This window comes from Gymnodraco acuticeps, unplaced genomic scaffold (assembly GCF_902827175.1).
Source record: "Gymnodraco acuticeps unplaced genomic scaffold, fGymAcu1.1, whole genome shotgun sequence".
Lineage (NCBI taxonomy): Eukaryota > Metazoa > Chordata > Actinopteri > Perciformes > Bathydraconidae > Gymnodraco > Gymnodraco acuticeps.
Window position 1 is genome coordinate 1 of NW_022990250.1, and position 14,325 is coordinate 14,325.

The 14,325-nt window shown below is 40.4% G+C and overlaps 1 protein-coding gene across 2 annotated transcripts; it reads right to left on the reverse strand.

Annotated features, from left to right (window-relative positions):
- Positions 1-3,297: 3,297 nt before the first annotated feature.
- Positions 3,298-13,984, reverse strand: dnajb6a (DnaJ heat shock protein family (Hsp40) member B6a). Of its 2 annotated transcripts, none has more exons than XM_034220528.1 (8): positions 13,821-13,984; positions 11,438-11,532; positions 9,795-9,904; positions 9,614-9,679; positions 7,484-7,594; positions 6,359-6,505; positions 6,046-6,271; positions 3,298-4,190 (listed from the first exon to the last, which is right to left on the reverse strand). In XM_034220528.1, the coding sequence occupies exons 2-8, from the start codon at positions 11,500-11,502 to the stop codon at positions 4,085-4,087; spliced, it is 831 nt and encodes a 276-aa protein (XP_034076419.1). In that variant the 5' UTR covers positions 11,503-11,532; positions 13,821-13,984; the 3' UTR covers positions 3,298-4,084. The 2 variants fall into 2 exon arrangements, with proteins under 2 accessions (XP_034076419.1, XP_034076420.1); XM_034220529.1 differs by having other exon boundaries at positions 11,438-11,601.
- Between the last annotated feature and the right edge of the window lie 341 nt (positions 13,985-14,325).

The following is a 14,325-nucleotide window of genomic DNA, read 5'->3' on the forward strand; positions in this document are numbered from 1 at the left end:
AGACACACACACACAACAGACACACACAGACACACACACACACAGACACACACACACAGACACACACACATACACAACAAACACACACACACACACACACACATTTAATATTAAGTTTAAATATAAAATAAAAGGTTAAACTTAATAGTATGGCTAATTTGTTGACATAATACAGTTTCAGTTTCTTCAGTATCTTATAAACCCAGTTGGTGTTTTAATGATAAGGATCCTTTAACTAAATCATCTTAAAAAGACCAGATGTTCTTATGTAATGAATACCAATTGTAACAAATGGAATCTAAACTGCACACTTCTTTTTTTTTCTTCTTGGAAGCCGTTCTCCTATTGGCCTAAGGGCTTACGTTGCCATTAGAAGTCCTGTGACTGCAGGACCTTTATCTGATTGTGTAATGGAGTTCCACTAAATCCCAGTAGCGGCATTAGGCTTCCTCTCCCCTGGCTCAAGTCTGCCTTAGTTAATTATAGACTGTCTATCTCCTCCCGGGACACTCACAGGACACGGCTACGTAAGGATCCAAGCTGCTAAATCACCTCTGAAAAATCCCTCATCCAGAACCTCACCTCTAAAGAAATGACACATCCATTTCTGTACCATGAAGTCTGAGATGATCATACATAAGCCTAGTTTAAACTTCTCTTTCTTGGGTTTTTAAAACCATGATATACTTAATTGTCATAAATAATTGTGTGTAAAAATGACATAGATTAATTGTTTTAACTTTCTTTTTCATGAAACCAGACCAAATGCAGAGACAAGTTAGATCCTGCACATTCAGAATAAGAGTCCAAAGTGAGAGCTTCCACTTAGTGGGGAAGAGATTAAGAGACTCAGGATTAACCTCTCATTAAGCACCTGAGCCCACGGCAGAAATAAAAAGTACATAGAAAGTGAGCAGAACTACAATTATAATCGTTTTACTACAATTAACGTCCTGAATAAAAGCGAACTGCTAACACTATTTTTGTTAACATTTAAAATGTGTGTAAAGTAAAAGAAAACACCCCACCTGTGTAAAACACGCTGGTATTTGGGAGAACTCTTGCAGCTCCAGGTGTCACCATAGCACCCGGTCGTTACCCCAGCCGCTGCGCCTGCCCTCCGGCTGCTGATCCGTGAAGCCTCCCGAGAGCACGCAGGCCGCTGGACATCCACATTTTGGGAGGGAGGGGGGAAGAGTCAATTTCAGAGAGGAAATGTCCCGGTGAGAGTGTCCGCAAAACTGCACGCCATGAGGGAAACACAGCAGAGACCGGAGAGACACCGACCGGCCGCGAGGAAGAGAGGAATAAAGGGATGAGAGAGGGAGAGGGGAGAGGGGAGAGGATGAGGGGTAATTGGATTGAGGCGTTCAGCACCAAGGGCAGCTCCGCACCAACAGCTTGATTCCACAGAAACTCTCGCGCTCTTTGCGAAGCAATCTAACTCACTGAAAGACAAATACATCTTAAGAACAAAACAAACCAATCAGTTGATTATAATAAAGTATTTGAGTGGTCCTCTGGGGAATGGGATCTTAATTCCTGATGTTAAAAATCCTATAAATAGAGATTAAAGGATGTTTTCTGTCTTGTTTCAACTTTTGAAAGAGGATTTATCGTGTTTGAGAACAGACATTTGCACTGTATCGATTTAGAATGTTTAGTTAATAAAAGAGCTCTTCTGTTTCCATGGCAGCTCCCACAGCTCCACACAGGCTGCTCAGTCCAGCTCAGCCGCCCTCGCCCCCCCAGGCCCCGCCCCCTGTCCTGGAGGTGTCAATCCAACCTCAGGCCTCCACAGAGAAATGTAAATCCAAAGCAATGAGTTTACTTGTCATTTCTTCAGCTTATGAATACAAATTGACCATTTTAAAAAGTGTATTTCCATTTGGAGACTTTAAATGTTTGCCATAGTATAAATGTATAAGAGAATGAGTCCATATTAAGCTCTTAACAATTATAAATCAGAAAATAAAATGTCAAAGCAAATGAGCAGTCTGTAGCTAATACAGCATTACTGTATGTGTGTGCACTTGATTTTGAATTTAGGAATATGGAAACTTCCATTAGATAATGTCTCCTCCCAGAGTATCTCACAGCGTCCCAGGTTAGCACCCCCTAGCACTCTGTTTGACACTGTGATCTGATCTCCATCAGCACTCTACAGATAGATTAGTGTAAGAAGAAGTAATATGTCAAATATGCCCAATATGCATTCAGAGCATCCATAGTATTATTTATCAAATCAGCTGTTCACCTACTGAACTGTAAAAAATAAGAAAACCAGCAAATAAAAGCAATGTACAGCCCCCAGGATTTCAGATACACGTTTAGGCTGTAGGCCTGCAGAACAGTCTGTTTCAGTTTAACTCATGGTTTAATGTGTGCATTTGCTGGTTCATATATTGTTTCAAAAAAGTATTTCCCTTTTAATTATTGTTTAACATTGATCTGATCACACATATTTGATGTAACTATGACGAAACTTTTGGAGCAAGGACTCGGAACACAAGGAGAACACAGGAGAGCTGCTACAGCCAGAGAATTGACAAAGACATTCGCTGCAGCAACCAAGTCACACAGCTCCTGCCTGACCAATTCTGAAGTTCTCTCCCAGAGTGTTTAGCTCTGAGAGAGTGATCAGCATTCTGCATGACAAGACACAACAAAGCACTACGACTCCTTGCTCATATATATGTGCCAAAGGGGAACACGTCCCCGGTAAGATGCACCACCAGTCCCTAAATGCAAAACAAAGCTTCTCTTCGAGAGTTGCATCCCGAGGTCGCAGGCCTGTGCAGCGATAAACTGGGTCAAAGGTCAGGGCCTAGGTCAATATTTCCTCAGCAATACGTGCAATTGATTTTGAATGATAAAAATAAGGGAACTTAGCAAGCTAGCAGGAGGTACATGTTTCAGGAAGAAGCAAACCCACCAATCTGGAAAGAACCCCTTAAGAAAGAGGAACCCATCATGAGCTAAGGAGAAGAGAATGAACTTACCCTTCACCTCAGTACACTGTGTCACAACACTCCCATTGAGGTCATCTGTCAGTGTGAAGCTTGTGCTGCATGCTTTGGCTGCATGCACTAATGTCGTCTGGCTAGTAGCATAACAAACCCCCCCCCCCCCCAAATACAATTTAGCAAACAAACATCAGATTGCGAGTCCCACAGGTTTGACTGTAGAGCACAGAGCTAGTCTGAGTCTATTGTTTTTACCAAGAAGTGATTGAAGTCACATCCTAAGAATCTGCAGAAAAGTGACTTCTCTAACTGAGCATAGAGGGAGCAGCCATGTTTGAGCATCCTGAAAACAGAATGACATTCTGATTTATTGGTTTTACAAAGTACACAAAATTCCTTCTATATCCATATATCATTTATAGAATGCCTTCCATTATTTGTGCATCATATGCAGCTTTGACATTAAGACTCAACATTGACAGGTGTACATGCATAATTAAATAAACAGAAAACACATTGGTATTAGAACATATAAAATTGCATAACTCATCCTACCAGCATTTTTTTTTTTATAAAAAAGAATGATTACTAAGAAGAGGTTAGACTAGCAGTAAACAGAGAGGGGGGGGGGTTCAGTCGTTTCAACCCACTTTTAAAATCTCATTTTATTTTCTATTTTCAGATGGAGAAGCAAAGTCATGCCTTGTTTTCTGAACATAGTGGAGTGCATATAGAAAGTAACGTGGAGGCGGGGCGATGGGGGGGGGCTGGTCATCATACATCAGAATAACACTGTGGTCCCAAACACAGAAACAATAACACCACCCTGAGCCAAAAAATGAACACTGCTCCAATTCAGAAACACATGAACGAAATGCATAGAAAGGTCTGCGTCCAAATCCTCCAATCGGAATCATCGGAGAACAGCGGAGAGTCAGCGGGGGGGGGGGGCATGAGAGGGGGAGATAAACCTAAGTATGTACATCCAAACAACAGTAGAGACTATTATTACATCGGTTTGTTGCTTTTTTCCCTCCTTCTGCGTCAAGCTCAAGTTTGTTGGTGTGTTTGTGCTGAGGTAACACTCCTCCTCCTCCTCCTCCTCCTCCTCTTCCTCTTCACTTGTGTTCCAGTCGCAGCAGCTGCTCCTTCCCGTTCACGGTGAGTGACCGCAGCTGGCCGTCCTCATCCACCTCCACCCGCTCCTGACCGTTCTCTATAATTCTGCAAGAAGAGTACGAGGTAAGCAGCGATGGCAAAATGACACACATCCTTCCCTCAAGTTCAGACCCTCCAGTTTAAAACACTCTGGTGAGAGTGCTGACTAACACCCAGACTGGAACACCCTGATGTGCAACTTAACACTTTGTGAAATATTCCCTGGTTGCAATTCACGCTCAATTTGTTTTGTTTTTTACACTTCAACGGTCGTTTGAAAAAAAATAAACTATACTTAAACTTTTCTTTTTTCCATGGTACACTGTCATTTTACTTATTGTGTTTATTGATAACGTGTGGCTACTTTTTTAATATATTATGCCAGTCTAATCTTTTTATTAATTATTTTCCCCGTTGCGAGACAAATAAAGGAATTCTGATTCAGGGACTTCTTTCCTCGAGTGAAAGTAAATAAGTTTGGGCTTTGAAATGTACGTTCACACTACTTTCCAGCAGTGTGAACCCGGAAAGGTGAGTACCACAACGTTTTATGAAATAAATGTATAGTAGGGTCCCCAGCACATAAAAACTGCCGGATGCTAACTAGGCAACTAACTAACTAGGCAATTTGCACAGATGGTATAAGTTGCATTAATTAGCATAGGCAGACCATAGCTACAAATTGGCTTCGCTGATTTAGACAAATGTGGAGTTGTTTTGGACGTTATGAGGATGTCAATTTTATTTCTGACATTTTTTGGATAACAAATTTGAGTCCCCAAAAATATTAAAATCGAACCAAAATGCATAAACATCAGCCCACAGGGGGGACATATGGATACTTTCTAGTTCAAACTTTGGAAATGGATTAAACATCCTCAATAACACCCAAAACAACTCCAACATTGCACAAATAGGCCGAGCCACTTTTTTGCTATTGTCTGCATGTGCTAATGAATGATAATGAACAAGCCTATTTTGAAAATGTAGGAAGCAGAAGGTATTTGTGTTCAAAATGTAAGGAGAACAAGTACTGACACCAGAACAATCTACTTAAGTGCTTCATTAGATCATTCAGCAGCAGCAGAAAGATGCTTGTGTAATATTTCTAACCCTAACAGCTGTACACTGCTGCCCCCCCCCCACTTCTCTAGTCTAACCATTCCAGACCCCCAACACATGTGACCTTTTCACCTTCTATCAGACAATACAGATGTACCGTCAGACTATAAACAGACAGGGACAGAGGTGGGATGTATCCCCTCAGTTATGACCTCCAGATGTTTCTTTTAGTAATTGCATGACCGAGTGAAGTGGAGGAAGTGGCGTCACAGTGTTAGCCTTTTAATAATGAATACATATTCAGTCTCCTGAACATGCTTTGTGTTGTATGTGACCTGCAGGGTTTCTTTCTGTGCCTGTTTTGATGCATTTTCAGTTCTTTGTGCCACGTGTGTAACCTTTTCCTGTCCTTCTCATATTATTCAGCAATCAGCCTAATCAATGCGGTGGATGGATCGACCAAACAATAAGCTTATTGTTTGGTCGATCCGCATTGATTAGGCTATACCTTTTAAAGCCAGTTGCATCGAGGGAGAGCTTTATTTTTTGATTTTTAGAAGCGTTCAGATTGATTCCACATTAGGATCATGATTATCTTCTCTAATTCTATTCTATAGATTATTTCTGCAATACTGGATAGACTTTATTTAGGTCTGTCACCTCACTGCCTGCTCAACGTCTGTGGACCAGTGCTGCACTGATGGCAGTGTTTTTAAATGTAGACTTGCATAATAGATTTGATCCTTTAAAAAAAGATATAATACTTTTTTTGTATCTTTGGTAAAAATCTATTTGTATTCTCTCTTCATGTTGTCAGTCCAGAGTCCCAGCAGCCTTAATCCTCCGGTGTCATGGTTACCTCTTAGTGGTGATCTTCCTGCCGTTGATGATCTTCGTGGAGGAAGACACAGAACGGAAGTTTCCCATGCCTCCTCCACCTCCTCCTCCTCCTCCTCCTCCTCCTCCTCCGAAGGAACTGGAGGAAAACGAGGTGAAGCCTCCACCTCCCAGGCTGCCCATGGTTGTCATGTGACCCATGGGAGCCATATGACCCATGGGGCTCATAGAGCCGAAAGAACCGAAGCCTGAGAGAAACAGGAGAGGGAAAGTGTCATTAGACAGGGGACAATAACAGGGGCTGTCTGTGTTTGAGTCATTGGTGCAGGTCCTACCTGGGTCAAAAGGTGAGAAGCCAGCACCAAAGGGAGGAAAACCAACAAAGCCCCCGAAGAACGAGCCACCTGTCCGGCTGCGATGTCGCTGACTGTGGTGCCGCCGACCGCCGCTGAAGAACGGATCCTCACTAAACGGATCTGCACCTGAGAGACAAGAAGCAGCAGGAGAGAGAGGGTTACAGAAGGATAGGGATAACTCAAATGAGTTAGCATTTCAGCACTTCATTCAAAGGTTTTTAGGGTTGGAAGCCTGAAATTAGATCGGTGGTTTACACAAGCTGAAGAGATTTTCACATTTATTTCTACAATATAACATAGGTCAGTAAATACCCCACTGGTGAAAGTCTGAAGCTTCGATGTGTCATAAAAACAGATAACAAGTGACTGAATGAGACAAATGTCATCCCGTCTGACATTAGCCGCCTTTAGCTGAGTGGGGACGGCGTGCAGTCATGTGATCGTGATGTAGCTTGTATATAGCCCAACGTTAGCTTTCTACTTTTTGAGGTTGCATTTACGCTTCAAAATGATCAATTGTTGTTAATATGTGGAGATTATCCTGCCAAACAAAACGTCTAAGTATCACGAACATGTGTTTTCCACAGATCTTTTTTCAGAAATCCCATTGCTTTTCGTCGAGGGATCTCTTCCAATGCTAATTTCTGGGTCGCCTCAGAAAATAACATCACTGCACCTCTTCGATAGATATCACCATTTCATTTCCCCTACCGATTACTTTCATTAGACAATTACTTTTAGTATTCAAATATTTTGTGAAGTGTTGAGGCACTTCCTTTATATGTGCACATTTTCAAACACACTTCCAGAGCATCAATCAGTCCATCGTCGATGTTTGAATGAAATTCTCAGTAGAAAACTTCTGAATATAAACAGTAATCAAATTGAAGAGTTTGCTGTACTTTCAGGGAATTAAGTAGAAATCCACAGAAATAACACCTTAACTGGTCATTCTATGTATTCTGTCATGACCAAGGGTCTCCATTGTAGGTCAATCACAACCGATGCAGGGGATGAGGAAGATTCTGATGAATGCTGAACATGTTCTGATCTGCAATTAGGTCAAACTTCTGGAGAAAGTGGAGATGTAATAATGGGACTTACCAAAGAAGTCAGCGAACGGGTCTCTGCCTCCAAAGAATTCTCTGAAGACGTCGTCTGGGTTTCGGAATGTGAACGGTTCTTGGAAATGATTTCCGTTGTGGAAATGCCCTCCTGAAACATGTCAATAAAAACTGATGTAAGCAGTCCGAACAGAACGAGGCGAAAACATTACAAAATGCGTTCAATAGTGCCAGGTCAGCATTTATTCGCAGCATTCGGACCCATCCAATCCATTATTGTTAATCAGTTTCTTTTTCTTCTGATTTGTGAATTGTTATTTAGTCATTTCATGTTTTTTGTTTGCCCTGTAACCAAATCATTTCTTTAAAAATAAATAAGAAAACATTTTTTGAAAAAGTGCTTCAAAAGCTGACTTCCAGTGAACACACTGAGCTTTGAAGAAGTAACACATGTGTAGTTTGGTCGTTAGCAAGCAATAAACATTTCATGGTCACTACATATCTTCAGATACATGAAGGTTTCAGCTGGAAATGATTCATACTTTAGTCAAATGTCATGCTTTTGATCTGAATCAGAATCATATTCATCTAGGGAACATATGGGTTTGAGACTGTTGCTAAATGTTTCAATCAAATAGAAGTCAGAATTTGCAATAGGAAGATAAGTTTAAATAAATATCATTTTATAAAAATAAGAATTTAAAGTATGACCAGTCAAATCATAATAATAATAATAATAATAATAGGGTAAACAAAATAGAAAATAATATTTATATAAACGTAAAAAGTTCAAGTTAAAATGTGCAAATTCCAGAGGTGGGACCAAGTCATTGTTTTGCAAGTCCGAGTCAAGTCTCAAGTCAGGATGGGCAAGTTCAAGTCAAGTCCTAAACTTTGACAAAACGAGTCATAAACAAGTCATTATGTGTTTTTCACCAAATGTAATGACATCGATCAACAGAATAATACTTAATAATCAAATTGCTCTTTATTAGTCACATTAATAATTTAATAATCCATTTTCTCTCTGCTGGTAAAGTAACGTGTTTTTTTCTAATTTAAGAGGGATCAGTAAGGTAAGGCTACCGTGACGGTTTGATTCAGAAGGAGTTTAATGTATAAGATCCCTGATGTTGAGGTAACCAGAATGTTTATTTCCACTGTGTACAACATGATGTAAGGGACCCACAATCTATCTTTATGCAAGGGATAATGTGCAGCCAGGCGGTCTCTATGGGGAAAAGAACACCTGCATCTAGATCCCTCTGCAGGTGGTACTTTAACTATATGTTGATGCTAATACTTTTGTACTTTTACTTGTAACATTTTGAATGCAGGACTTTTTATTGTAACCGAGTATTCCTACACTCTGGTACTTTTGTACTCAAGTACAAGATCTGAACTTCTCCCACCTCTGACAGTAAATCCTGAGTGGTTAGTTACCAAAATAAAGGTAACCAAAAAAGGTTATTTTCATTTTACAAATACTGCACTCAGCTTTGCTTTCTTGAATATCATTGAAAAGCAGATGCTGCTTCTTTTTTCCGTTTTCGCTCATTTCTTGACTTTTTCCGACGGGCTTGTATTTAAATCCGGCTCCCCGTCTCCCCGTCGCTCTGTGCAGCTGGCCTGTACCACTACACCTGCTGTGCCCCCCACTCTTCTTTCACATAATGGTATGATCCTAGTGTGTCCTCGCATATGATTGGCCGCATGGTGGCCCAGCTAAATAAAGACCCGCCCCTGCCTGCAAGGATTCTCAGCAAGAGTAGGAGCGGCTGAAGATTCTGCTCTCCCCGACGGGAGTCTGCTCTTCTAACGGCAGCTCGCGATCGGCGTGTTGGAGACCTCTGAATTAAATGATCAAGTCACCTCAAGGCAGAAGGTTCAAGTCCAAGTCAAGTCCCGAGTCATTGGTGTTCAAGTCCAAGTCGAGTCGCAAGTCTTTTGTGATTTTGTCAAGTCGAGTCTCAAGTCATACAATGTGTGACTCGAGTCTGACTCGAGTCCAAGTCATGTGACTCGAGTCCACACCTCTGGCACACTGTATAACATTTATCAAATTTATATTACAATATCTACAGTGGTCGATTAGTATTACAAATATATCAATAAAACTTAAGCTCCCCAGTTGTTTCCACACATAGGAAAGGATAGATTGATGTTTTACCTCTTCCTCCATTGTTCCCCGTCAGCCCCTCTTTGCCATAGCGATCATAAAGGCTCCTCTTGTTGACTGGAAGGGGAAATGAAAAGTGTTAAAGTAGAAAACAGTCCGACACATGAAGAGTAGATGAGGAGGGAGAGGAAGTGCATGTGATCAGGTATCTGTTCAGAGCTGAGGTACAAACCGTCTGAGAGCACCTCGTACGCCTCTGACAGCTCCTTGAACTTCTTCTCTGCCTCGTCCTTGTTCTCTGGGTTTTTGTCAGGGTGCCACTTCAAGGCCAGCTTTCTGTAACTACACCAAAACCAAGAGAAGATAACAACAGCTTAATAAAGCTCCACTGAAAACACTAAATAATGTGTTGTCTGTGCCTTTAGCTAGACATCATGACACATTATCCTGTGTGTCGCCCATCTGCGGTGTCATTTGGTTATTAATGTTGATATGGGATGTGAAACATTGTAATCCAATAATTACATGAAGTTTCTAATATCACTCAAACATATTGTCAATACTATGTGCTGTGATTAGTGCTGTAGCGACGCGTCAACTTCAAAATATCGTCGACGACATATTTCCGCGTCGCCACCATAGACTGTATATATGATCGCCACACACACGTGGGTCACCCAAAGCAACAAGCAGTTCGCAATCGCACTTCAAACACAATGGAGACTGAAACGGCTACCAACTCCTCCTCACAGGATTGCGCACGAAGCCCTCAAACGAAAACATCTCGCCCTAGGTCTTCAAAAGCATGGGAATATTTTAAAGTTAGTCCAAAACGCAAAGATATTTATATCTTTATATCTCACTGAGACTGCTGCATAGCCTAGCAGAAGCAGCAGCTAGCTGTGGTGGCTACCATTAGCAGCTAGCATTTGCTCTCCGATTTAAAATGGAATTATGGATTATAAATTCAATCATTTTTTTATACAGAGACGTTAAAAACCTATGGATTAACCGATTCAGCCGCGTTTTTTCTCATTTTAATGCCATTGAACACGTCTTTTGATCAGATTGACAGCTACGGTGGTGAGACGATCTCCCTAGAAGCTACGTAAAGGTACGTGTTGTGATGACTGTATTTGCTTCCCCTGTCGCGAGTTCGGATCACTCAGTGATGATACTATGTACCTACATAATCTGTGGAGTCTCAGCTTTAATCGGATATCTTGTATGTGCAGCTACGATAAGTAATAAGGGTACTTTTATCTTGAGTTCTGTGCCAATGTCCGTTAGCATTTTTCGCTCAGGGGTCATTTAGATGCTTCTTATGAGACTTGTGTTTTGGTAAACATGGTTTGTATCGTCAGTTAGCTGAGATTATTTCCGTTAATCTGGTATAACACATTAATAGGTTCTTAAATATTAAGATCCCCTGAGACACAGTATCGTGAAAAAAAAAATGTTTACATTACGTTTTTTTTACATTACGTTTTTTATGAATTGAACAACAGAAAAATAATCGTTAGATTAGTCGACTAATCGATCAAATAATCGCCCGATTAATCGTTTTCAAAATAATCGTTTCCCCCCAGCACTACTGTGATGAATGTTTTTACTATAGAAAATCTAGAAATACGACAAACATTGACTCAATGACCATTAAGAGTCATGTGCACGCTTTCACTTAGCGTGAGGAATGCTCAGGAAAGATTGAAGAGCAGCACACCTGTTGTCCAGTCGGTGAAGACGTTTCTTCATTTGCATGTGTTTTAGAACATTTGTATTTGCATCGTTTTTGGAACTGCAGTACATTCTTCTTGATATACATGAGTAGCAACATCACAGATGAAAAATAGCATTTGAAACTTATGGACTCACGCTTTCTTGATGTCATCTGCAGAGGATTCTCTCCGTACTCCTAACACCTGGTAGTACTCCACCATGATTAGGGGTAAAGGCAGGAACTTCAGGAGCTGAGACAGAGACAGATGAGACTGTTACGACGAGCCACGATGGTCAGAGTCCTGGATTCAGAACATCACCTGTGTTAAACCAATCATGACATCTTTACACCGTGAATATATATATACTGCACGTTATGTTTTGACACGATACATATGAATACATTGATCTTGCCAAACAGGGCTAAAATACGCTGAGGATAAGCAACATGCGTGAAAAACATCATTATTTGAGTTCCCAATCTTTTCTTTTTTTCAATAATTATAATACTTTGGGGATGAAAGGAAACATATTAAAGAGTTTGAATAAAGCAGATGAATTCTGAATTTGTTTTTAATTGGCCCTAATCCTCTTAAGTAAATATGGGACACAAAAAGAGACATTATGCAATGACATAACAAAGCGGCACTTTCCACCCTTTTCAATTGAACTAAGCATCATTTGGATTTGCATTGCGTAACACATTTTATGTTCAAAGAAGTATTTTTGTTGATATTATCAGTGATATTTTTCTCTATCAGTTTATTTGACACGGGCAATGTTAGTAAAAGGTTACAAAAACTCAACGCAGATGTGGTGCTTGTAGAGTTTCTTATTTCAGACCTTTGTCCCTGGTTAGACTTACCAACTATCATTCATACTGGTTTCAAACATAAAGAACATCCCGCCTTACATTACAAGTACAAAGTTGATGTTGAAGTACAGCCACATTTTGGGTTGTGAGCGTTCCATATTGAGGAATGTCTCTGAGCACCTCCTATCACAGGAAGCCTTTGTCTCCGAGCTGTGAACAACGCTCTCCTCTCAGATTCATTCTCAAATGCATTCACATGGTTATGTGTGGTTACGTGTTAAACAAAGGCTCCTTTGTAGTTCCTGGTCAATAACAGAGCCTCAGCCAAAATCCTGCAGGATTTGAAAAAGTTAAACACTTTTTCAAATAAGTAACTGAATTACTTTATAAGTAATACAAAGTTATAACAACTATAAACAAAACTCTGGTAACATTTGAAAAGTGCACTGGTTTTTACACAATACATATGAATACTGTATTGTATTGAGGACATATGTTGTTCATCAAGTTGTTATAGATTTGGTAATGCAACCCCACTCACTCACTTTGTATTTGCCATATATCAAAATATAGCCACTATAATACTGTTCTAATGAAAAGGCTCATCAGTGCACTCTGGGCCACTTACACATTAGCTCATGCATTTAAACATGAACGTTTCAAGACTTTAGATCCAACTGCTCTCATACAGACAGCTAGGGCTACAGTTATTTGGAATGGAATCTAAATCACAATATGGGCTGGTGCAATAGGAACAATGCAGGAAGCACAGCAACATATGTAAGAATAGTCATCGGAATTAAGCATTTTGGGGCGATTAGATGTCCCTGCCTTCAAACCGTATTCTGCAACTTAATAAAACATATTGCTATAGATTCTATCACAAATATCACAGCATGATGATTGATACAACTTTGAATGATAATGAGAATAATGATGTAGAAATGATCAATCCCTCCAATATCATGAATGATATTGCAAATAAAATGTGAGTAAAAATAATATCATCGTAATTAGCTTCTGTTTTTAATTATGCATCCTAATTATATCATGGTGAATTACGCTTTTTATTGTTCTATATTACATTCACATAATGTAGTGCAAACAACCGGGAACAGTCATTCCACAATATGAACGAACATGGAGTTATTACAGGAAGCCAATCTCCTAACACATCCGGTTTGTCTTTCTTACTAGCAGTTTGTAATACATGCCGCTCTCTGTAATGAGGATGCTCCGTTTGATATTGTCTACCAACCGCTGTTAATGACAATAGCAGTGCTGCTGAGTGTTGGGACCCCAGTGCTCTGTAAAGAGGAGAGAACTACGTCTCTGTGTTATGGTGCATCACTACAGCACATCATTGTATGGTTAGCATTAGGACTTAACGCCTCACCGAGCAGCGGTAAACTAACGGCCACACAGCGCGGTGCAGCTGGAGGAGAGGCTAGCTGTTTATCTCTCCGTGACCCTGGCTGCTGCTACCCGGCACACAATAAAGAAAGAGCCAGGAACCGTGGCGTTTACGGGGGAAATGTATATAAAGGGAATGTATAGTATGTCCAAAATTCCGAAGTGAAGCATAATTTCTCGCTGCAGCTGTTTTTGTTTGAAGTAGCGTATGTTAGCTGCTCACTTTAGCGAACCTAACGTAAGCAGGTTACAGGGTATTTGAGCTCGGTAAACATCACTAGCCACATTAGCTCCGCTTTCAAACACTCTTACCCAACTCAAGTCCAGCTGTCCGTGAATTCAGAAGATGTGCAGGTGAGCCAGTTTGTCATTTAGGTTGAGTCAGATGCTAAACAGGTTTATTCATGTTCAGCAGTCTGCAGGTTTTCAGATTAGACGCAACGTCCTGTTTCTGAATTCATCTTCTTCTTCTTCTACGGTCAGTTTAACGGCAGCTTTGCATAATTTGTGTTGCATTGCTGCCACCTGGTGGAGCTTTTTAGCTACTATATCGCCCACTTTTGGTTTTGAAAGAAAAGTATGGGTTACTATAGAGCAGGGGTGGGCAATTATTTGTTACAAGGGGCCACTTCAGAAACTCGAGCTGTGTTGGGGGTCCGAAGCAAAATAAGTTGAACTTAATTCTGCTCAATATACATTTTCTCCCATTATAGAATGCAGTATATTACTTATTGTTATGAGCTGTTACTGGTAATGAAAAGAATAAGAATGTTCCCTTACAATAAATATATGAAATTGTGGAGTGGGCCAAATAGGA